The sequence below is a fragment of the Talpa occidentalis genome, unplaced genomic scaffold, assembly GCF_014898055.3.
Source record: "Talpa occidentalis isolate TD23 unplaced genomic scaffold, MPIMG_talOcc4v2.1 talOcc4.14, whole genome shotgun sequence".
NCBI classification, from domain to species: Eukaryota; Metazoa; Chordata; class Mammalia; order Eulipotyphla; family Talpidae; genus Talpa; species Talpa occidentalis.
In genome coordinates, this window is record NW_023601433.1 from 515,581 (window position 1) to 538,881 (window position 23,301).

Sequence of the window (23,301 nt, forward strand, 5' to 3'; positions counted from 1 at the left end):
CTCCAGGATTCGCCAGTGGACAGGGTGTCTGCAGGAGTTTTGCCTCTGCTCTTCAGCAGGGGGACCAGGCCAAAGGGTGTTGGGATTTGGGTGTGTTTTTTTTTTTTAAGATTTATTTATTCATGCATACAAGAACTGGGGTACAGGCCAGATGCGCGGGGGATGAGAGGACTCACCAGAGACAGAGTGGAGAACAGAACAGGCCGACTGACTGAAATGCACTGCTGAGGGGAGCAGCGGGAGAGTCAGGAGAGGTCTGCTGCGCCGTGTGGGTTGCTCCCTGGCCGGGGGTTGAACTCGCGCTGCAGAGGCTGCGGACAGCTTCACAGTGCTGTGCTTTACCCCTTGCACCACCAGGGAGGCCCAGGTAGTTTATTTTTTTTTTTAAAGATTTATTTAAATCTTTAAATAGGGTAGGCTGGGGGTACGGTGCCCAGAACCTCTGTCAGAGAACAGTTTGACGGTAGCCTTGGGGCTCAAGCCCCACGCCCACCAGCAGAGGCAGAGGCAGGAGAGCCCCTCAGGCTCTGTGGCCAAGTGGTGATGCTCCATGGTGATCAGGCCTGAGTTTCCCCAGGTCCGCTGAGAGCCCCTTGGTTCCTGCTGGCCTGGGGCTATGGCGGGTAAGCGAGGCAGCATGGAAAAGCCCCCGCGCGTTCCAGCTGTGGCTCCCACCTGCTTCCTGAGGCGCCCAGGCCCTGGGGAAGAGGGAGGCCGAACGGGCACCCAGGGTGCCTCTCCTCCACCTCCCAGACTTATGGGATTCTTCAAAGTGTGGCTCAGGTGTCTCTCCAGCCCCCACGCCCCCCACCCCGAAGCTGGTGATGTGCTGAAGCTTCCTGCTGGGAAACTGAGGCATCGGCACTCTGTCTCGGGGGTGAGCCCTGGGCTCCCTCTGCCCCTGCCAGCTGCCTGCCTGGTGCCTGGCAGACCTGTGTGCGCCTGGGTTCCTCGAGGCCGCTCGCGCGGCTCCGCACACATTTCATCTGAGTCAGGCTGGCCCCAAAGCTGGGCTGGGAGCCCTGTCCTTGCACAGATACCTGGTGCCTGAGTCAAGGCGCCAGCCGTGTATTTGGTTAGCAAACAGGGAGCCGCAGTGGAGCCAGCCCGCTGCTCACCTGCTCCCGCCTTTCTAGCAAAAATGTCCTCTGGAAAGGTCAGCCCCGCACGGAAGAGAGTTCTCAGGGCCTGGTGCAGAGGGAAAATGAGCGCCCGTGTTTGCAAATTAGTCAGCATTTCAAGGTAGTAGCTGCAAAGATGATGAAACCAAGTATGAGGTCACCTAAGCCTGGGGCCCCCCAAAATCTGAGGTGTCCTGGGCCCCGCGGGGCTGCACGGCAAGCTGGCTCCAGGGCCAGCGTCCCAGCCCCGAGACTGGGCTTCTCTTTGGTAGAAGAGGAACTTTCCCAGCCAGCACCCACTTGAGCCCCTCTGTCCCCACCCTGCCCCTTCTCCAGGGCTGGGGGGACTTAGCACTTTCCATCCACTCACTCGGGGCTCCTGGATTTTAACGTCCATTTGAATGACACAAGCTTCCGGAGCTTCTCCCTGAAAGGGCTGAAGCCAGCACCTCCCCCCACCAAGGGACGCCCCTGTGTCGCCTCTGACTCTGTGCAGATGGTCTCTGTCCTCTGGGAGCCTGGGGTGAATCCTTAGAGCTGGCTTCGTCAGCCGCCGCCTCCCTGCCCCGCTGAGGCCTGCTGGCCTGCTGCACTCCTCCGCGGAACGCCCCTGTGCCCGGGCCGTGCTGCCCAAAGATGGTGGCACCACCAGCTCCCCACAGCCGAGCCAGATGGGTGTGTGAAGGGATTCCCCAGACCAGCAGGGCCAAAGCCCAGCCTTCCCCGCCCACTCCCAGGCGCCCACTAGACCTCCTTGCCTTGCCTGGAGTTCTTCGCCTCCCCATCCCCCGCCCCACCCCCATGCCCAGGCCCTCTGGGTGCGGTAAAGCCTCTGCCCTCCTTGGGGGCCGCCCCTCCAGGTGCCTGAGCAGAGCCGCTCCTTGAAGAGTGCCAGAGGTCTGGGAGGTGGGGGGGGGGGCGGGACTGTTGGCCAGAGGGGTGTGCGAGCTCACGGAGGAGGGTAAACAATGAGACTAGCTGGGGAGCTGGTGCTGAGCACAGGTGTGTCACCCCAGGACTTGGAGAATGACCCCGCCAAGTCTCTAGGGGCTGGCCCACCCTGGGTGCCCGGCCGGCCTCCCTCTGCCCCAGGGCTTGGGCACCTCAGGAAGCAGGCGGGAGCCGCAGCTGGCAGGCACTGGGGCTTTTCTCCGCATGGGAAGGCTGCCGCGCTCGCCCAGCCGGAGCCCCAGCCCGCGGGAACCAAGGGGCTCTCGGCAGAGCTGGGGAAACTGAGGCCTGATCACCAGGGGACATGACCGCCGGGCCACAGAGCCTGAGGGGCTCTCTTGCCTCTGCCTGGTAGGTGTGGGGCTTGAGCCGTCAAACTGCTCTCTGACAGAGGTGGGTTCTGGCACCCCGGACAATATCCTTCGGGGACACCGCAGGCTATTTCTGTTGCTGCCCGCGCGGCAGCCATGATTTCCGTCGAGCACACCCTCGCCGGCAGGCCTGCGCCGTGCTGGTCCGCGTGTCGGCTGTAAAGGGCGAGCACAGCGGGGGAGGCGGTGGCAGGCCCCTGAGCACGACCGGTGGGCCCTGGTGTGCCGCCCCCACTCCGGAGACTGCTTGGGCCGTGGCCGGGCTGTGGCTGGGGGCCCAGAGCTCCGCGCAGGAGGCTGCTGCCTTCGTCCCACGGCCCGGTGTGCCGGAGGCTCCAGGCCTGGCGGGCGGCGCCCCGTCGGGCAGGGGCCTGAGCCTTGTGGGTGTTGCTTGTGAGAGCCGCAAGCTGCTGTTCGCACTTTCCCCAGGTCCGTTCCCTCCATCCTGGCCCCTCCATGCGCAGGAGCCCGCCGGGTTCTGTTCTTTCTCGAGGAAACTTCTGCTCTCATGACCTTAGACGCCTGGGCACCCCTGTCCCCCAACCGCTGCCCCAGGGCTTCAGCGTGAGCCCAGTTGGACCGACTCCTTTGCCTTGTTTCTTTGCTTTTGACCTTGTTTTCTTCAGCAACTCATCCAGGCGCATCTTCTCTCCAATGCCAGCTGCTGCTGCAGGGCTCCTGCGGATAAGGCGCCTCCCCGCCTCCGGCCCCCGCCCGCCGCCGCTTTCCGTTCTTCTGGTTCCTTCTTGGAATTCTCCTTAGTATTTGGAAACGCCGCTCAGCCTCCTCTTCCCGGCTTCGAGCTCGGGACGTCACCGCCGCCGCCCGCCGCCCCGTCTCCCGCTGCCTCCCTCCGTCCCTGCTGGGCTCGCTCCGTGTCCGTGTCGGGCCCCACCCCGGGCCGGGCTCTGACCGCTCTCCCCTAAGAGTGGGTTAGCTTCGCATGGCTCAGTTCTGCTGCCTCTGGTTCCTCCCGACACACCGGGAGAGCAGACACACCCACCGGCTGCTTTATCTGTCGGCCCATCAACCGGCTCTTTTTCACGGGTGGGGGGCGGGGGTGTCTTGCCAGTGAAATTCCTTAAAGCTTTTCAAAGCAAATGAGCATTTAGTGCGTGTTAACATATGAATGCAGCGCCACGCGTCTGCTCTGGAAAGGTCTCTGTGCCCCCTCCCCGGGCCCCTGGGCCTCCCCCGCACCCTCCCTTGTCCTCAAGCTCGCACAGCCCCGGGCACCCTGAACTGTGACTTTTCTCACCTGTCGCCCCCACCGCACCCTAAATTCTTGCGGGAGAGCCGCTCACTGTGGACTCCCCAGGAGTGCGCAGGGTGGGCTGGCACACAGGAGGTGCTCAGTACCTACTGGTGGGCATTGGCGGCTGCTGGGCTGCCACCAGGGTGCCTGAGTGCGGTGCCTGGCCTTCACCCCAGCTCCCACGGCTCCTGCTCGGCTTCCTGGAGGGCCTGTCCCGGCTTACTCGCCAAGACAGGGTTTTCTGGCCCAGATCTGTGGCGCACCCCGCCCCCTGCCGCACCAAGGCCGAGGCCCAGTCCATCAACCGCCGGTCAGTCGTCCGCGGGGCCTCTGTTCCACGCGGTCGCCACCCCCTGCATCGAGTGATCAGAGGAAATAAAGAAACCCCTGCGTAAAGGTGACCCCATTTCTGGTTTTGTCAGACTGAGTACTGAGAGGCGGAGAGCCAGAGAAGGGAGATGGAGACCAGGGTCTGGCCTCAGAGCAACGCAGGGAGACGTGGTCACTAGGCAGGGCTGTGTGCGGTGGGGACTCTCCAGAGCAGGCCAGGGGACGGAGAAGTCCTCCGGGCACCTACGCCCTGCACTCTCTGGGTGCCAGCTGACTCAAAGTCTGCTTTGGGAGGCGACCTCGGGCCCCAGGGCCTTCCTCAGCCCCCCTGGTGAGGACATTGACCCATGGTTGGCAGCCAGTCCAGGCCACCCCCGCCTCCTGGAGCTTGGCCTGAGCAGGCAACCAGGTGTTCTTGGAGCCGTCCCTGGAGTGGACACGGGGGGCCAATTTAGAATGTCATTCATCTCCCTGTGCCCAGGCCCTCCCGTACCCGGCGCGCAGCTGCCCAGGCCAGCCTCCAGCCAGGCCCCCGCCTGGGCGCGCAGCTCTCAGGCCAGAGCAGAGCAGAGCAGGAGGCGAGACCCCGCGCGGCGGCAGGCCAGCCAGGGCCTCTCCCAGGAGCTGGCGGGGTGGCCAGGGCCAGGGCAGGGAGCCACTGGCCCTGAAATAAAGCTGATGGCCGCTGGGCTGGGGCCCCCACCCCCAGAGAGGGTGCAGCGTTTCAGGGGAAGCCTTTAAAGCAGCTCTTTGAAGCTTCTCCAGTGGAAGCGGGTCTGCGTTTTGTACTTTTTGGAATTAAGTTGCAGTTCTCAGCCCCCCCCCCCCAGAGAGGAGCAAGGAGCCCCGAAGAAAGGGTGGGCATTGTTGCCGTGATTGGCACCTCCTGTGAATGAGGGTCACCGCGCGGGCTGCTCCTTTTCTCGCGCGCCTTTCTCCCTCGCACGCCCGTTCACTCTGGAACATTCCTGCTTTCAGAGCTCTGTCTTCCTCTCCCCTTTGTATCTCTGCTTTCCTTCCCGGCACTGTGTTGCTTTTCATTCCCGCTCCCCAGCTCCCTGGGGGTGGCTCTCTCCTCGCGCTTTTCCCCCTTTCTTCTTCTATTCAGTCCCTTTCTTTCTCTTTTGCCTCTTTTTTCTCTTTCTTTCTGAATGGCGCCTCTGTTTTCAAGGGGCTGGGCCAGTAGAGGAGACGGTTTATTTGAGGAAGGGAGACTGTGCTTGTTGTCATTTTCTGCATCGCTCTGGCCATGTACAGAAATGACCAGGAGGGCCACCGGCTCCCGGAGGCTGCGCCAGGAGGGGCTGTGTTTGGGGAGGGTCTCACCAGACAGGAGGCACCTGCAGCCCAGGTTAGGCGCTGGGGCAGCGCCTCGGCCCACAGGATCCGACAGGGCCCTGGGCACCGGCTCCCTTTCTTCCTGGCCCCAGGGTGGCCTTGATGTGAGGGTTAAGACCAGAGGAAGAGGTGGTGACGCCCCTCCCCCCGCCCTGCACCGCACCATGGGAGCTTGGCCTCTCCAGGAACCGCCCGCAGGGCCTGAGGGCAGGACCACAGTTGTCTGGGGTGGGGTCCTACATGAGCTGGACCTGGAGGTTGGGGACTGAACAGCGCAAAGGGAGGAAGCTGGAGGGAGGGACGTGTCCAGGGAGGTGAGCGATCTTGGCCTTTAGACGGTGGCAATCGATAAAAGGTTTGCAGGTGATTTCAGCACCGAGGAAATGGAGTCAAAGCCTGGGGAAGAGGGTTCCTCCGATGACCCCCCATAGGAAAAGAAGGCAGGCACCAAGGCGGAGCCCAGGGCCACCCGGACGAAGGGGGCAAGGCAGGCAGAGGGGATCACTTGAGCGCCTGCTGGCAAGGCCACAACCCATCTGGGCCTCCGCATGTGGCCCGGGGCTCACTTGCGACCTCCCAGAGGACACATCACTCCGGCCACTGGCCCCCCCAGCTCCTCTCCAGAGATCCCTGAGTCCCCCTGGGGTCCTGGTCTTTCCTAGGACCTTGGGCAATTCTGGGCTGGACGGAGGCCCCCAAGACCCAGAGGAGGGGTAGCACAGAGAGCAGGGGGCCAGGAGGCATTTGGAGACGATGGCCCGGGGCCCCTGTCCAGGGGTGGAGGGGAGGAGGGAAGCTGGACCTGCCAGGGGTGAGCAGAACAGGGTCGTGTGGCGCAGGCCTGGAGGAGGGGGGCCGGCTCTGTGGCCTGCTTCTTCCCAGCAGGCTGCAGGTCTGAAAGATCCTCCCACCACCTTTGCACAGGAGACACAGGGGCCTCTGGGGAGGAGCCGAGAGCGAGAGTGGGTGATGGGGAGCGAGGACTCCAGGCCTGGCGGTGTGGCCGGGGTGCCTCCCAGACACTGGTCTCTTTCCTCACCACACCCAGCACAGCTGGCCCACCCTCCTAAGTGTTCATGTTGAGCCGAACGGTGGCTGTCGGGTGTGTGGAGGGGGCAGCGCGGCGTATGGGAGCCCCGCCGACAGGCGCCGTCACCTGGTCCAGGACGCAGGACTTCGGGAAGGCGACAGCTCCCCAGGGACACGCAGGGTAGGGCCCCCTTCAAGGCGGAAGGCGGAGGGACCATCACCACCGGCACAGAGGGAGTCCGAGCAGAAAGGGGTGGTGACCGCGCCAGGCAGCAGGACAGGTGGGGCGGTGGGCGGGCTGGTGAGAGCTGGGGGAGGAGCACCCGGACGCCTGGCATGGTTCACCCAGGAGCCTTGGAGGCACACCTGCTGTGTGCAGGCTCAGGGCGTGACTCCAGCTGCGGAGGCATCGGCCAAGCCCGGTGTCTTCCCCCGCATCTGGGTGACTGGGACCAGGCCGGCTGCGGATCGCAGTGGTGATGGGGACGCTGCGGTTTGTGCTCCAAGGACAAGGGACGGGGCTGTGTGGGGCGGGCCGCCTCCCTGCACTTCCTGGCCCTTCCAGCTTCCCAGACACCTGTGGGCCAACCTGGAGCCTGCCAGCGCCAGCCTGGCTGCTCGTCGGGTTCCTCCGGTTTGGGTGAGAACATCTCCACCCCGTGAAGGCACCCAGTCCCCCACCCACTCCCCCCACCTGGCTTCTGCCTTGTGAACAGGCTTTGGAGGAGCCTGGCTCCTCCAGGTCGCTGGCTCTGTGGCCCCAGATGAGTCGCGCAGTGCCAGGGAAAGCGGCAGCCGGGCCCCACAAAGCACCTGGCGTATTTGAGCTGGGGGAGGCAGGTGCTCCGACACCCCTTCACGCAGGGGGAGCATCACTGGGGACTTAGGGGAGGTGCCAGACCAGACTCTGAACCAGTGCTTCTCAGCCTGGGTTCTGATCCCCGTGACTTCCAGGCCTCGAGGACTGACGCCTGTCACCCTGCCTGCCCGGCAGGTTGCGCCCGCCCCTCGACGACGCAGCCTCTGTGCGCCCACGAGGGGCCCGCTCTGAGGGCCTTCCCGACCCCAGCCCCCGCGCCGTCTGTGGAGCTCTGGTGTGTGGTCTGTATCACCCGGGATGCGTGGGCTGGCACTGCCGCTCAGACCCCGGCAGGAGGGCCCGGTGGCCCCTGACCTGGGAAGGGCTCTGTGGACTAGAGGGCTGTGCCCGGTGGCAGTGTGGCCTCTAGTGCTGGCCACCGGGGGCACACTCCCCATGCATTTCCTGGGGGCCCCTGGGCAGAGTCGCCTCCTAGAGCTCCTCTGTGCCGTCCTTGGGACCCCAGTGAAAGGGAGACCAGTTCTTGCCCTGGGCTGAGCCTCCTCCCCCCAGGGCACCCTCCGGGCTCTGCCCTTAAGGGCCTCCCCAGAGATCCCTCAGCCCCCTCCGCCCCTCCCGTTGGCTTCAGGGGGGATCCCTCAGCCCCCTCCGCCCCTCCCGTTGGCTTCAGGTAATATGCCCACAGCCTTCCTGGGGAGCCCCATCCTGGGGCATCCGCCCCCCCTTCCCTGCTGGTCCTCCCAGTCCCCCCACAGCTGCCTGGTGAAACAGGCGCGGGGTCCTGGCCCTCAACTCACTCACCCAGCTCCCCTCACCAGGGGACCGGCCCACCCCAGAGACCGTGCATCCTCGGGGGCCGCGGAAGCCCCGTCACCGTCGCGTCAGCCCGGAACCTCGCCGGCCAGCCGCCGCGAGGACGGTTGGTGGGCGACGAAGGAAAGCGGGGCTGCCTGTCTGGCCCTGCCCAGGCAAACGCGCCGGCCGGTGTGAGTGGGACGGGCGCCTCGCACCCCACTCGGCGGAGCCGCGGCGTGGGCGTCTGCAGCATAAATGTTGACGAGGCCGCGGCTGCAGAAGGCGGCCCTGCCAGGCGCTCTGCGGGCACGAGGCCCTGATGAGTCACCCGCCTGCGAGCGGGAGGGGGCCGTGGCTGCGCCCACCCTCCCGGGCGCCGCGTCCCTCCCTCTGCGGCCTCTGCCACCTGCAGCTGTCCTCTTGGCCTGGCGCCTCCCGCTGCGGGTGGGTTGGGGGGGCTTCCCCATCTCCCACCTCCGCCAGGCCTCTGTGGCCCGAACACTACGGGGCTAAGGACTCGGTGTACCCCCGCTCACCCGCCTGCCGGAGCCGCGCGCCCTGGCCCCTGTGGGTCTGCCCGGGGCGGCTGGGCCTGCAGCCTCCAGAGAGCCCGCGGGCGGCTGCGGGTGTTCCTGACCCCTCGGGCGTAAGAAACAAAAAGCGGCTCCTCTGTCATCTGGGGCACCCGCTCGCCTGGGCTCGTCCGGCTGCTGCTGGCTCTGCCGTTTCTGGGTGATGTCCGCTCACCAGGCGCCAGGCCCGGCGGAGGGGAGGCTCGTGGCGCTGACTGAGCCCCAGGAACGCCGTCCTCGCCGCTGCTCCCGCATCTCCTCTGTCTGGAACGCTCTGGCATTTAAGGGAGCCCGAACCCTAACTCCACCTGTTGGCTGCTGCGCCCGGTGCTGGGGCGGCCCCGTGGCTGGTCCGCGGGCGCCCCAGCATCTGCCTTTGTTTCTTCCGCAGTGGAGTGGCTTTGTTCCCAGGACCCCTGGTTCCCTCAGATGGCGCCAGCTGCGAGCCCAGCCTCAGGAAGCCTGCGCAGGGCCCTTCCCCTGTGCTGCTCCCTCCTGCACACCAGGTGCCTGAGGTCTGGGGGGAGGGGTGGGGAAGCAGGCAGGGGTGCCAGGCCCAGCCACATTCCCCTCCGTGTCTCTGTGGAACGGGGGCTGACACCCCGCCACCCCACTCTGCTTCCATCTCTTCTTCCTCAGCCCTGCTCTGGGGGTTCCCAGTTGCTAAGACAGCCTTTTAGGGGAGATCGTGGGCCCCTCTCTGGGCTCGGCAGGCCGGAACCCTAGGCCTTGCTGCGTCCTGGGCCCAGGCCCTGCCCACAGCACCCACGCGTGGCCTAGAGCCACCGAGCAGGGCCTTGAGGTCCCAAGTCTGGGCCGTCTGTGCAGGCCTCCCCCGAGCCCCCAGGGCCCTTGCCGACGGGGCAGGCGCCCAGACCCTCCTCTCCATACGGCCCCGGCGTCTCCAGACCAGCTAGTCTCCGTCACACTCGGCCCGCCTGCTCTCCGTGGCCAGTCTCTCCCTTTGACCTGTCATTTCCCATCCCTCCGGATTGAGCGCGCACCGGGAGGTGCTGGGGGCCAGGCGAGGCCTGACCGGCCTCTCTCGCAGAGCACAGGGCGGAGGGAGGGAAGGGGGCCGTCCTGCCTTCCTCTCACTCCCGTGTGGCTCAGGCCGGAGCAGCCCCCAGCCCCAGCTTGCTCCCTGCGAGTGGGAACCAGACACCTGCCTCGGGCCTGGCCCATGACACACGCTCTGGAAGCGGGGGCCCCCCGACAGCCCTCCTCGGGCATGGGCATGGGCAGGGGAGCCTGGCAGGCATGGCAAAGAGGGCATTTGGGGAGACGGAGCAGCCCACTGCTGTTGGAGTGAGGGGGGCAGCCTATGGAGGCCCCCGGCCCAGGCTGGCCAGTGTCTCAGTCACGTGGCCACGGGGGTCGAGGCGCCCACGGCTGCGTGTGGGTGGGCTTCCCCCGGCTCCAGCGAGCTCCTGTGGGGCTGCACCCCGGGCCGGCCCTGGCTCCCCTCAGCGAGCCCCCACCCGGACACCTCCACGCTGCTCTTCCTTCCTCCCTCCCGGGGGGCCTCCCTGGGGCGGGCCCGGCTGGGGTTGGCCGGGGTCTGGCCCCTGGAGAGCACCTGCGAGGAGGCGGGAGGAGGCTGGCGGGGGCGGAACGAGGCGCAGGCGGTGGAGTGGGGCTCCCGCCCGCCTCCCTCCTTCCCCTCCCGTCCTTCCTTCTTCCTTCCTTCTTCCTCTTAATGTTTTGCGAGCAGGAGATAAGCGAATGTGGCCCGAGAGCACAGGAGAGCAGGGGGAGGGCACAGGACAGGCGGGGGCGGGGGGCGAGTGGCCACAGCAAGGACGGGCGTGGGGGCTGTGCCCGAGGAGGGGCAGATGAAAGGAAAGGAAGGAAGAGGGGAAGGCAGGACCAGGCGGAGCGGGACGGGTTGCCACGGCAACGGAAGGAGGGAGGATGGAGGGAAAGGAAGACGGATGGAGAAGGTCTGCCGGAGGAAGGGGGGAGGGGAGGGCGCTCCCAGATCCCAGCCAGGCCCCGCGCAGGAAACTGAGGTGGGCAGAGGAGGCGGGGCTGGGCCGGGGTCCCGCCGCCCGCCCGCCCATCCTGTCGCCACAGCCCTGGGGCACGGGCGCGGCGCCCACGAAGTCCAGCCCCCCACGCTGCGGCCTGCTTGTCCGCAGGCCTTCCCTTGGTCCCGGGAACTGGCGAGGCCGAGTTTCGTCTGTTGTCCCTGGTGCGCTGAGCGGGTGGTCTTGGGGGCCAGCGCCATGGCCTTGTTGGGTGGACAGGTGACTTTTTTCCTTCTGGAACTGGAGAAGAGCTGTGGGGCCCTGCGCTGCCAGGGCTGCTGTCCCTTCCTGGGGTGGGCACTGGCGCTGCGCTGGGGGGACAGGACCGCCGGTGGGGGGGGGGGCTCAGCGGGGGGCCCCTTAGCCCTCTGGTGGGGGTGTTTTTGGAGGGGCAACCACCGGCTCTGTGCACTCACTAGGACGCAGCGGCCGGGAGGTCAGCCCCCCCCCGCCCAGCAGCCCTGTGACCTCATGGGGACGCCGGACACGCGGGGTGATTGCACGCCTACCTCTGTCACAAAAACCGTGCCGACGTCCAGGGAGGAAAAGTATTAGCTTTAGAGCAGCTTCGAACCTGGGAGACCAGACGTGGCCTGGGGCTGGGGCTGGGGCCGGGGGAGTCGGCAAGAAGTGACGTCATTCCTGGAGCGTGGAGGAGCGGGGAAGAGGACGAGCTTCCCGGCACGATGAGGCGCGTGGCAAGGGGGAGAGGCTGTGTGCCGAAGGGCTGCCGAGAAAGGAAACAGCCATCGTGCAGGAGGGCGAGGAAGGAAGGGACTCGCAGCCCGCGTGAGGCCGTGCAGAAGGGTCAGGCGAGCTTGTTGCTTTTGGCCTCTGCTGGGGGCTGGACTCGATGGCAGGGGCTATGGCAATGATGCTGGGTCCTGCGTCGGGGTGGAGGCCGGGCCTCTTTTGGCCTTTGCGGTCCAGGGCAGCTGTGGGACAGAACTCCTGAGAGAACTCAGGAGTGTGCTGGGTAGGGCCAATCCCTTGCCCCCCACATCCTACCATGCCAACCCCCGTGGCCCCCACGGAAGGCGGGGGCCTGGGGTCTGGCCGTCCCCTCTGGGAGGAGCCTCCCTTCCCCTAAGGGTGTCAGGAGGGAAGAGCTAGGAGCTCTCCTAGGCCTGAGGCCCCGGAGAGGCCTGCCTTCCCTGTGCAGCCAGAAAGCACCCTGAGGAAAGAGCAGGTCTGTCTTGGGGTCGTGCCAGGCAAGGGGCAGAGAAGAGCAAACAGAACTGCCAGGCAAGGATTTCCCCATGCCTTTTCCAGCTTTTGGGGTGACTGCCTCCACCTCCGCCCTCCCCCCTCTTGTCTTCCTCCGAGGACGCGCCCGCTGTCCTCTGTAGCCCTGTCCTCCAACGGAGGATGCTGAGGAAGCAGCCCCGAGACTCAGCCAGTTACGAGGCACTGGCGGTCAGAGCCAGCGGCGGGAAATACACATTGCTCCTGGGAGTCGGCGCACACCCCTGGGGCCGGCAGTTCCGACATCTGCAGAGCCGGCTGCAGTGCTGGAGACCCGGGCGGGGCTTCCAGCGTCCACTCCGCAGGCAGCACTGCCCCGGGAAAGCTGCTTCCCTCTGGCGACTTCTGCTGAGGGGACAAGGCCTGCCTGCAGCAAGGGGCGTCCTGCTCGCCTTTAGGTCCCCCGAGAGTTGATGTTAATCACCCCTTGGTTGGTGCTGGACACAGAGGCCGGCCCGACCCTGTCCCGGGCTGTGGAAGAGGCCTGGCCCTGCCCTGGCGGCCAAGGATGCCTCGGGAGGAAGTGCGCCCAGTGCCAGGAAGGGCAGGCTGGCGGCCGTCTGTGCGAAGGCCCTGCGGTGGGAAGAGCAGGGGCGGGAAGCCTGCTGGAGGCTGGCCCTGGACAGCCCGCTCAGGCGAGGGCTTCACCCTGCCGCCCCGTCACCGAGGGGGCTTCTGGAGACCTGCGTTCGCGGCCTCGCTTCATTGGTTGCTCCCTTGGCACCTTGGCAGTCCCTTCCCCTCCCTGGGCCTCTCCTTATCAGTCAGAAGTGACTGGATGCCGTGGGCATCAGACCCTCCCGTGGTTTGGGGGTTGGTGGCCCTTGTCTGGGAGAAAAGGGGAAGTTGAGGTAAGGAGGAGACTGCGCACTTCCCCTAGCACCCCGCCCCAGCCGGGGATCTCGGGGCCTCCAGCTGCGGAGTCCAGAGGGGCCTGTGGGCCAGGCAGAAGTGAGACTGGGAAGAGCCTTGAGTCTGCACAAACCTCCACTTTCCTTTCCTCCCCTCTTCCTTTCTGGGATGTGAGAAGGTTCCCTTCCATCTGCATGAAGAGAGCAGAGCACAGCAGGGCCGCGTCCTCCGCCTGAAGTCCCTGAGTGTCTTCTACAGCCGCAGGCACTGCTGGGACTTCCCTTGCCTGCAGGCCTGAGGTGGGCGGAAGGAGAGGGCATGGCGGAGGGCGCGCACGCAGTGGCATTGCGGGGGGTGGGGTGGGGTGGGGTGGGGTAGGCAGAGGAGCCAGAGGCTCAGATCCCAGGGGGCTTGCATTCCAACAGGGAGCCAGCCTCTCCCCAGCCTGCCCACCCACCGGCTCTGGCCCAGGCGCCCTGCCCACACCCCAGCTAGGCCTCCCCTGGCCAGGCCCTGCTGCTTCTCTGCTGACTCAACTGTCTCGGGGCTGTTCCCAAGGGGGGGGGGACTCGATTCTTTCCCTCCTGTACCCCCACGGCCAGGAAAAACCCCCAGCCTGTGGGCATCCTGCCAACATGTGGGGGCAGTGATTCAGTCACAGGGCTGAAGTCCACAGCCTCTGAGCTGCCTGGAGATGCAAGGCCCGAGGGTCAAGGGCAAGCCTGTGCTCCCAGCAGGAGCCAGGGCGCGGGCGTCTGTCAGGCCACCAAAAATTGTCACCCAAGTGATGAATCCTGTGACTCTGCCGGCCGGGAGGAGGGCACTGAACTCAGTGGGCCACAGAACGGCCGGTGGTCGCCGGGCCCTGTTCCTTCTTTCAGAATGGTTCCTGTCCCGCCAGCCCCGGGCCAGACCTGGCCCGTGCCCCCCAGCGCTCAGCCAGCAGCCTGAGGGGTCCGCCTGGGAGACAGGCAGGGAGGCCAAAGATTAACCCTCGAGGTGCCAGGAAGCCTCTGCGCCCATTTTGCAGATGAGGGAGGTGAGGCCTGGGGCGCAGGCGATGATGGTCTGCGAGCTGGAGGCGGCCGGACGCCCTGGGGACCGGGCCCAGCAGGCGGGGCGGACCTGGCTTGGAGGGGCGGGGCCTGTTGAGCCCTGGAAGTGCAGTGGCCTGGGCCTCGGGGTCACCGGGCCTCTTCCCCTCCCCTGCCCACTCCCTTCCTCTCCCTCCCCTGCTTTTGTTTCCCGGCTCCGCAGCCTGCGCCCTCCCTCCCCGGTCACGCCGGCGCCCCTCCCCCTGCAGGCTTCTTTCCTCCGCCCCTCCCCCTCCCCTCCCCTCCCCTCCCCTCCCCTCCCCTCCCCCCTCGCCCTCCTGCCTCCTTTATCTAGTTTCTCCTTTATCTCCTCTCTCGCCCTCCCTCTCTCCCTCCCGCTTCTCCGTCTCTCCCTCTCCCTCCTCCTGTCCCTTTATCTCCTCTCTCCCTCTCTCTCTCTCTCTCTCCCTCTCTCTCTGCTGTGGCCTCCCAGCCCCCGCACCCTCCCGGCCCACTCCGCTGCCCGCGCAGGCCCGCATCCTCCCCGACCTCCTCACTAGTGAGAGGGGCCGCCCGGCCCGTCTCGGACCATATGGAGAGCTTTTGTTCCGGAGCCTGCAGAGGTGGGGCACGGACCTGGCCAGAGAAGGGAAGTGCTGCCAGGGGCCTGGGCTGGGGGCTGGCACACAGGTGGTAGGCCCCCCAACAGGCTCTCAGCGCCCCATGCCATGCCGGGGCCTGAAACTGGAGGCCCTGAGGAGGAGCCGGGAGGGAGGGCGCCGCAGCCGAGCCGGGCCTGAGGCTGGAAGGCTCTGCTGCTCGCGGCAGACAGGAGCCGGCAGGCGGGTGCAGGTGGATTAGGTTCAGGCGTCTTTCTCTCCACAGACAAGAGCCCCTCCCACGCGGACGCTCGCACCGCCCCGCGGCCCGTGAACATGAACAAGGCTGCACAGATGCAGGGCCCAGCCCTGCCCCCTCAGCACCTCGAAAGCGGCACGTCCAGGCGACGTGTCTGTCCAGAGTCCAAGAAAGCAGGGCTAGGCAGACCAGGCTGGCTCGTGGTCAGAGAACCTTCCAGGGAGGAGTGCAGGGGGTGGAGACCCCAGAGGGGCCCTGCTCCAGGGCTTGGCAGGCCCGGTCTCCCAGGGTCCGGGTCTGTGGCTCCCCACCCGAGGGTGCCACCCAGTGTACAGCGAAGGGGCTGGGCCTGGGGTTCCTGGGCCACAGAGAAACGTGCCCGTCCACCCCTCGCTCACCCGAGGCCTCAGAGACAGTCTGGCTCCACCGCCCGTGTCAGGTCAGTCCCGGCACCTCTGTGCACCCCACTTGGGCACAAACCCCTCAGAGCAAGGGCTCGTGGGCCCCCTTCACACCCGGCTCTGCTCCTGGCCTAGTGACACCCCGCAGTCCTGGCCATAGCCGACCCTGGGTGGGCCCTGGGGAGGGACGCTGTGGCCAGGTGTGGTGTGAGCGTTACGAGGGGCCCCTGCTCCTCCTTGGGGTGCCAGCTGGGATGATGGACTGTCTTCCCCGTGTGGCGACCCCAGGCCAGTGCTCGGCTCTCCAGGGCAGCCCTGCCCTGTCCCGTGTTCAGGGCAGGGGCCGAGGGAGACGGTGCAGGGAGGACGCACGTTCTCGTCTCTGCTGCCCAGGAGGAAACTGAGGCTGGGGCTGACGGGATGGGCCCAGGCCCGGGAAGACCAGGCCCTGCCCTTGACGGTCTGTTTTCTCTCTGCTGGCTTTGGAGACATCTAGAAAAATTGCCAAGTTGGCTGTTACCTCAAATCACAGCACACACAAGGGCTGCTGGGGGGACATAAGTGCCAATGGGGTGCAGACAGCTCCCTGTGTCCAGAGGCAGCCCGGCGCCGGGCACAGAGCATCCTCCGTGGGCCCCCAGCGGGCAGGGCCTGCCCCGTTCACCTGGCTCCCTCCAAGCATGGCGGGATGTAGCGACGTTCCTGGGTAGATGAATGGGCGCGCCGCCCCCTGAGGTGTCTCAGACCACCTGAGGCTTCGCGCTCTGGGGCCCAGGGTGAGGCCCTCCCTGCGGGATCTCCAGGACTCTTCCCGTGGGTGGGGCCTTTGACAGCGCCGGGCGCGCACCCTTCTGCGCAGGGGTTCCGGCCCCACTCGGTAGATGGGGAAGCGAAATCACCAACGTGACCGTAGTCAGTCTCTCGTAGTGACAGAGCTGTGAGTTGAGGCCAAGTGCTGGCCCCCTGCCTGTGTGGCCTGGAAACCGTGCGGCCCCCCCCAGCCCCAGGGGGGCCCCGGGGCTCCGGGGCCCGGCCCACTGCTTTCACATGAACCCACTTTAAGCTTAATAGTTTAATCTTTGGTGTCTGTTTAAGGAAGCTAGATTCCTGTCGAGGGTATTTTTAGCCACTAGGAAGGGGAAGCTCTCCTGGCCCATGGGGGAGGGAGACTCCCGGCCAGAGACCTTTCCTGAGGGAGGGCTGCAGTGGCCAGCCCTGCAGCGAGGCCCTTCCTCATGGCAGCCCAGGCCGCTGGGGGGCGGGGGTGCCGTGGGGAGGAGGCCCTCCCAAATCTGGGCTCCCTCTGCCACCACCGTCTGTCCGTCTGCCCCTCTGGGGGCCTGCAGAGGGCTCCAGGGCTGGAGGGGAAGGCTGGCACAGCCCCAGGAGCAGGCAGAATTTGAGGAGAGCCTGGAAGGCTGTGGTAGTTGGTAAAGGGCCCCCACTGGGTACTGACAGCCCCTGGGGAGGCAGGGCGTGGACAGGTGAGGGCTCCTGTGTTTGCAGAAGAACCTGTCAGCCCAGAGAGCCCTGGGCCCGGGCAGCAGGGCGCCTGCTCGCAGCCAGAGCCACCCGGTGCCTCCAGGGCCCCGCCCTCCCAGCCCTGCCTTGGAGGCCAGTGTCCAGTCACTTAGGCTCGGCCTTTAGTCAGTGTGATTTCAGGTGCTTAAATGTGAGCCGCCGGCTGGGATGGATGGACGCTGGTTTGAGCTCATATGCGCCCTTATCTTCCCCCAGATTCATTCTCTCTCTCTCTCTCTCTCTCTCTCTCTCACACACACACACACGCACACACACACACGCACCCCATTCACGTGGCCCAGCTGTTAGAAATGGCGATGGTTGTTTAACACCTCACTGTACAGTCCCAAGGTCTGTGCAAAATTAATTACCTTGGCAACGAGACCAGCAGGGCTGCCGGATGTGTTGGGGTGCAGTATATGCGTCTGCGGTGGCTGTTCTAAAACTGGTCTTTATGAGAGAAGTGCTTTTTTGCCATTTTGAATCAGATTTTTGAGGAACCCCTGAAGGGCTGTGGAACCTAGTCTGAGAACCGCTGAGGAAATCCAGCCTCCTTGTCCTACAGGCGGGAAGGCCGAGGCTCGCAGGGGCCAGGGCTTACCCAGGATCCCTCGGGGAGTCGAGGGGACACGCTGGGGTTGTCGCTGCTCCCCCTGGCTGCATGTGTGCCCTGTGTCCAGAGAAGGGGCAGAGGACACCCAGCTTTCGCGGAGCCCTGCCGGGCGTGTGGGGGTGTGTGGCGCTGAGCTGGCCGCGGTAACGTGCCTTCTTTCCCCACAGCGATGCCCTCCTAGCCAGCCGCCACGGGATGGAGGGCTTCATGGACTCAGGGACACAGACGGATGCCGTGGTGGTGCTGTCCTTGGCCCAGGCCGCCGTGCTGGGGCTGGTCTCGGAAAATGAGCTCTTTGGAGCCACCATAAGCGCCGAAGCCTTCTACCCCGACCTGGGGCCCGAACTGTCTGGGGTGGCCGTGGGGGAGCCGGGGCCCCCTGGCCCTGACCTCTACCAGCTGGCCTGCAACGGGCGCCCCCTGGAGGAGCCGGCGGAGGAAGAGGTGCTGGAGGTGGAGGCGGCCTTCGAGAAGCACACCCGGCGGAAGACGCGGCCGCCCGTCCGCCTGGTGCCCAAGGTCAAGTTTGAGAAGGTGGAGGAGGAGGAGGAGGAGGTGTACGAGGTGTCCGTGCCCGGCGACGACAGGGCCGCGGGCCCAGCCGAGGCCCCCAGCGAGGCGGCCGTTGGCGGCTGCGAGCCTCTGGTGCAGAGCAGCGCCGTGAAGATGATTGACCTCAGCGCCTTCAGCCGCAAGCCCCGGACGCTGCGGCCTCTGCCCCGCACCCCGAGGCCGGAGCTGGACATGGCCCCCTTTGACCCCCACTTCCCTGACCCGGCCCGCGATGGCTTCCCCGAGCCCAGCTTGGCGCTGCCCGGCCCGGAGGCCCTGCCCGCCGAGTGCGGCTTTGAGCCGCCGCCTCTGGCCCCCCTGAGCGACCCCGAGGCCCCCACCCTGGGGTCCCCGGAGCCCGTGAAGCCAGAGCAGGGCTTCGTGTGGCAGGAGGCGGGCGAGTTCGAGGCCGACGCGGCCGGCTCGACGGCAGAGCGCCACAAGAAGGCCCAGCTGGACCGGCTGGACATCAACGTGCAGATCGACGACTCGTACCTGGTGGAGGCGGGCGACCGGCAGAAGCGCTGGCAGTGCCGCATGTGCGAGAAGTCCTACACGTCCAAGTACAACCTGGTGACGCACATCCTGGGCCACAACGGCATCAAGCCGCACTCCTGCCCGCACTGCAGCAAGCTCTTCAAGCAGCCCAGCCACCTGCAGACGCACCTGCTCACGCACCAGGGCACCCGGCCGCACAAGTGCCAGGTGTGCCAGAAGGCCTTCACGCAGACCAGCCACCTCAAGCGCCACATGCTGCTGCACTCGGAGGTCAAGCCCTACAGCTGCCACTTCTGCGGCCGCGGCTTCGCCTACCCCAGCGAGCTCAAGGCGCACGAGGTGAAGCACGAGAGCGGCCGCTGCCACGTGTGCGTCGAGTGCGGCCTGGACTTCTCCACCCTGACGCAGCTCAAGCGCCACCTGGCCTCCCACCAGGGCCCCACCCTGTACCAGTGCCTCGAGTGTGACAAGTCCTTCCACTACCGCAGCCAGCTGCAGAACCACATGCTCAAGCACCAGAACGTGCGGCCCTTCGTGTGCACTGAGTGCGGCATGGAGTTCAGCCAGATCCACCACCTCAAGCAGCACTCGCTCACCCACAAGGTAAGCCCCTCCGACCCCGGCTCCCCGGTCGGGACGAGCGCGCCTAGGGGTGAGGCCGCAGGCCCGCCGTGGGCCCTCCTCCCTTTGGCCTCGCATGTTTATTCTGATGAGTATTCGGAAAAAACAAACGGGTGACCCTGGCACGGCACGGGGCAGTGAGGGGCACCGAGCCCTCCCCACACACAGTTGAAGGTGCTAATGGCTCCTGGCTCCCAGTACCCTCGCTGCCATGGCCTGTTGACCGGAAGCCTTGTCGGTGAGGCCACGGGAGAGCACGGGTCTCGTCTGCTCTCCGGACCCCGGGCTGTGTCCTCGTGACAGCCTTGGCTCTGAAGGAAAGGGCGTCGAGACACTCTCCAGCAAGAGAAAGTGCAGGCGGTGTGTGCCGGGCGTGTCAAAAGTCAACTGTAATTGAAATTAGGGTTTTCAAAATACGTAAAAAAATTCTTTGTGAATAGCATGTTTGAGGAACCCCATGCAGGTCCACAGCGAAGTCGCCTGCTCGCCCCGTGTTATGGTGGGAAGGAGGCGAGGCGGCCAAGGAGGAGGCCGAGCGTCCCGACTCCAAGGGGCTGGTGGCCTACTTGGCTCTCGTGATGGCAAAAGTGGCCTTCAGGAGAAGGCCAGAGGTGTTCTGCTTGAAGAGCGAGTAGACTTAACAACCTTTTCCCTGGTAAAGGTAATCAGTCCTAGAATAAGACTAGGGATGTGGTCTGTGGCGATGGAGCCGCACTGTCACGGTCACGATGTCCTTGACATAACCTTGACTGTTCTCTCCACGTCCCCTCCTCCCTCCAGGCCACTGACCGCCCTTCCTTTCAGCCAGCAACACCCCAGAGGCCCTGACACCCAGGCAGCTGGAGCAGGCCTCTCTCACAGTGGGTCCTGAGGGCCACTCTGGGCCTCACCTGCCCTGTGCGGCCTTCCCCGTTCTGTCCACCTTCATTCACACTCTGAAGCCGGATGTAGGGAGAGCGCCCCTCTCCATCATGGGGCCAAGGGGAGTTCCAGGTCAGACTGTGTCCTGTTCTCTCAGGGGACACCCTCACGTGGGGACAGCGACGGCCACCCGGCAGACCCCAGCCCTCAAGGCCCCGGGATGGGCTCTGCCCTCGCCAACGCCACCTGGGGCCTCACTGCCGGCGCCTCTCTAGCCGCTGGGGTGCGGCCCAAGCGTGGGTTGAGGAGGAGGCTGAAGGTGGGCTCAGCAGTAAAACTAGACGATGGAGTATTGATGTCGCGCGGGAGTGACAAGAGCAGTGCACACGCACATGCCCTCGCCGTCGCCCCGCACGTCTGCAGGCGTGCAGAGATAAGTGATGCTGTGAGGAAATGCCGAATGCAGACATCAATGGCTGATCAAAGTGAGAGCAGCCTGGGGGCGGGGGCGTGCGCACCGCACTTCACACCCCCAGAGGGCCGGCCCCTGCGGCCACACAGCTTCCGCGTGTCGGGCGAGCACAGCAGGCAATTCCAGGCCAGGTCTGCTGAGCAGTAGGCCCGGAGCCACCCAGTCAGGAGACCAAGCTGTGTGGGAGGCCACGGCCAGGACGGGCGAGTCTGCCCCAGGCTCTTAGAGGCCGTCACAGGGCGAGGCCAGCTCCCCCCTTTTGTCAGCCCCTTCTCCTGTGGTTTTAGACAGGCGGGGCCTCTATAAGGAAGCCCGTGTTTGCACAAGGGGCTCGCACACCCACACCCACACCCACACCCCTGCAGGCCGGAGAGCCCCTCCAGGGACTCTGCTCACCGCGCCTGACCCTCCCACCCCGCAGGGCGTGAAGGAGTTCAAGTGCGAGGTGTGCGGCCGCGAGTTCACTCTGCAGGCCAACATGAAGCGGCACATGCTGATCCACACGAGCGTGCGGCCCTACCAGTGCCACATCTGCTTCAAGACCTTCGTGCAGAAGCAGACCCTCAAGACCCACATGATCGTGCACTCGCCCGTGAAGCCGTTCAAATGCAAGGTACTGCCCGCTGGGCGGGGCTGTGTTGGGCAGGGCCTGGGGCTTGGGGTTGGAGTGGCCAGTGGGGGTTTGGGTCCCACAGCCGCTGGAGCAGAGGGTGGGGGGTGAAGCTCCAGTGGGCCGCAGCGCAGGAGGCCCAGGTACTCGGTGAGATTGCAGCCGGGGGAGTGGGACAGGCCGGGAACCGTGGGAAATGGCAGGGTGGGCCTCGGGCCGCATGGGGTGGCCCTGGCTGAGGCTGTGCCCGTGCAGGTGTGCGGGAAGTCCTTCAACCGCATGTACAACCTGCTGGGCCACATGCACCTGCACGCGGGGAGCAAGCCCTTCAAGTGCCCCTACTGCTCTAGCAAGTTCAACCTCAAGGGCAACCTGAGTCGCCACATGAAGGTCAAGCATGGCGTCATGGACATCGGCCTGGACAGCCAAGGTGAGTGGGCGGGAGCCCGGAGGCCGCCAAGTGATGATGGGGCCGGGTGGGCTCTCCGGGACAGCCCACCCGTGACTGGCCAGGTATCTCTCCTTTCCCCAAACACCTGTCCTTTTAAACTGTAAAGAGAGAACTACCGTGGGGTGCTGCATGCAGCCGTGACCCCCCCTCGTGGAGCGAGAGGTCCTGTGAGAGAAACGGAGGATGAGGGCAGGGCCTGAGGCCAGAGCCCCCGCACGAGTGCACACGGCGCGCTGGGAGACCTACCGCGAGCGCCCTCAGGAGAGGCCTGGCCTCCACGTCACGTCTGCGGGCTCTTTGCCAGCTGTTTGTGGGCTCCCTGGGTATGGCCGCAGCCCCACAGTACTGCCCGGTCGGGGGAGTCTCCTGTCTGGTGGGGGGTGCCCTAGAGACTCTTCAGGTGGAGCAAGGCTCTGGTGCAGTCTGGACCAGAGGGCAGACTGGTGGGGGCACGGACCCGAAGTTGGCCGGGAGCAGGGCCATAGTCCTGGGCTTGCGCCTGGCGGGTGAGCATGAAACCCTGGCTGCCCCTCTTACTCAGGCGCCCCCAGCCCCCGGGTGGGGCCACTGGAACTGCCGGCTCTGCCCACCCCAGACCCAGCTCCCTGTTTGCTCCAAGGAGCTTGAGGAGCAGGGAGGGTATGCCTGGGTATCAGCTGGGGGCCCCACTGGCAGGCTCCCCCACACCTGAACTTGTATTTCCAACAAGTTCCCAGGTCAAACCGCAGCTGCAGGTCGGTGGCTCATTTTGAGAACTTTTTTTTTAATCTATGTATGTATTTTTGTATTTATTTATGCATGTAAGAGCTGGGGTGTACGCCAGTGGTGCGGGGGTAAAGAAAATGCACCAGAGACAGAATAGGGAACAGAACAGGCGTGTCTACCGAAGCACACTGCTGAGGGGAGCAGCGGGCGACACAGGAGAGGTCTGCTGCACCATGTGGGTCACCTCCCTGGCCGGGGATCGAACTCGTGCCGCGGTGGCTGCAAGATTGCTTCATAGTGCTGACGCTCAACCGTTTGCGCAACCAGGAAGGCCCCTCATTTTGAGAACTTTCGATGGAGACTAAGAAAATGGTTCTCAGAATTGGCTGCAGGTCAGACCCACCTGGGCGCTTCTGATGCCAGAGGCTCCCCGCACCCCGCCGTGTGTGGCTGGGGGTGGGATTCCTGACGCTGCTGGGTAATTCTGCACGGCAGAGTTAGTTTGGGAACCACTGCTCTAGTGGACCTGTCTGGACACTCACCTGCCAGGACCCACCAGAGTGGCCATGTCCTTTGGGAAAGAACTGTCCCTGAACGCCTGGCGGGTTGTGTGTGGGGGTGGGGGGAGCAGCAATGGGACCTGAGATGGTGGGGCCAACTCACCAGCCTCCCACCCGCAGCCTTGATCTGAGAGGCCCAGGCCTGAGGCCTGTGAGGGAGGAGGGCCGAGCACATTCTGATGGGACCAGCTGGTAAACCCCACCGCGGACTGGAACTGGCGGGGTAGATCAGTGTCCTTGAAACAGACGCTGGGGGTGCTTCCCCAGGGCCAACGGGCAGGGGCAGTGGGGCCAACAAAGACATAGGGGGTGGCTGGCAGCTTGCGAGAGCGCCTGTCCCAGGCGGGTGTTCTCACCAGCCCTCGCCTGCGAGGCTGAGGATTGCGGGAGAAGCAGCACGGGCTCTCTGGCATCTGGGCTCTCGGCCTGTTGGACGAAGCCAGAAAGACGCACGTGTGCCAGGGGCACTGGGCCAAGGGACAGACGCCTGTTCAGACCGGCTTCACTCTGCAGACGTGGATTAAGAAGTGGCTTCAAGTCCAGGCCGTCCTCAGAGCCGGCCGAGTCAGCCCCTTGACAGCGACACCAGGGCGAGGCACCCGCCCAGCATCCCTGTGATGTCCTCGTGGTCACAAGACGGCTGCCAGCCCCGCAGCACATGTGCAAGCGGGAGTTCTGTGAAGCCAAGAACCCTAAGAATGCCCAAGCCGGCCTTCCCGCGAGCCGCCGGCCAGACTGGGTCCGCGCCTGCTCCTGACACCATTGGCGAGAGGCCGGTCACCCACAGACAGTTGTTCTCCACGGGGGCCGAGCTTGCCTGAGGGACACCGGTGGA

General features: G+C 65.5%; 1 protein-coding gene across 5 annotated transcripts in view; it reads left to right on the forward strand.

Moving 5' to 3' along the window:
- The window catches only part of ZNF710 (zinc finger protein 710), a 101,030-nt gene that overhangs the window by 74,749 nt on the left and 2,980 nt on the right, over window positions 1–23,301 (forward strand). For 2 of the 5 annotated variants that reach the window (XM_054694701.1, XM_037509892.2), the window contains exons 1-4: window positions 14,560–15,040; window positions 17,304–18,789; window positions 20,562–20,753; window positions 21,006–21,180. In XM_054694701.1, the coding sequence (XP_054550676.1) occupies window positions 14,679–15,040; window positions 17,304–18,789; window positions 20,562–20,753; window positions 21,006–21,180 (2,215 nt within the window). In that variant the 5' untranslated portion in view covers window positions 14,560–14,678. Of the gene's footprint in view, window positions 1–8,772; window positions 9,089–14,559; window positions 15,041–17,303; window positions 18,790–20,561; window positions 20,754–21,005; window positions 21,181–23,301 lie in introns of those variants that run through there. The other 3 variants (XM_054694703.1, XM_054694702.1, XM_037509893.2) reach the window with 2 other exon arrangements.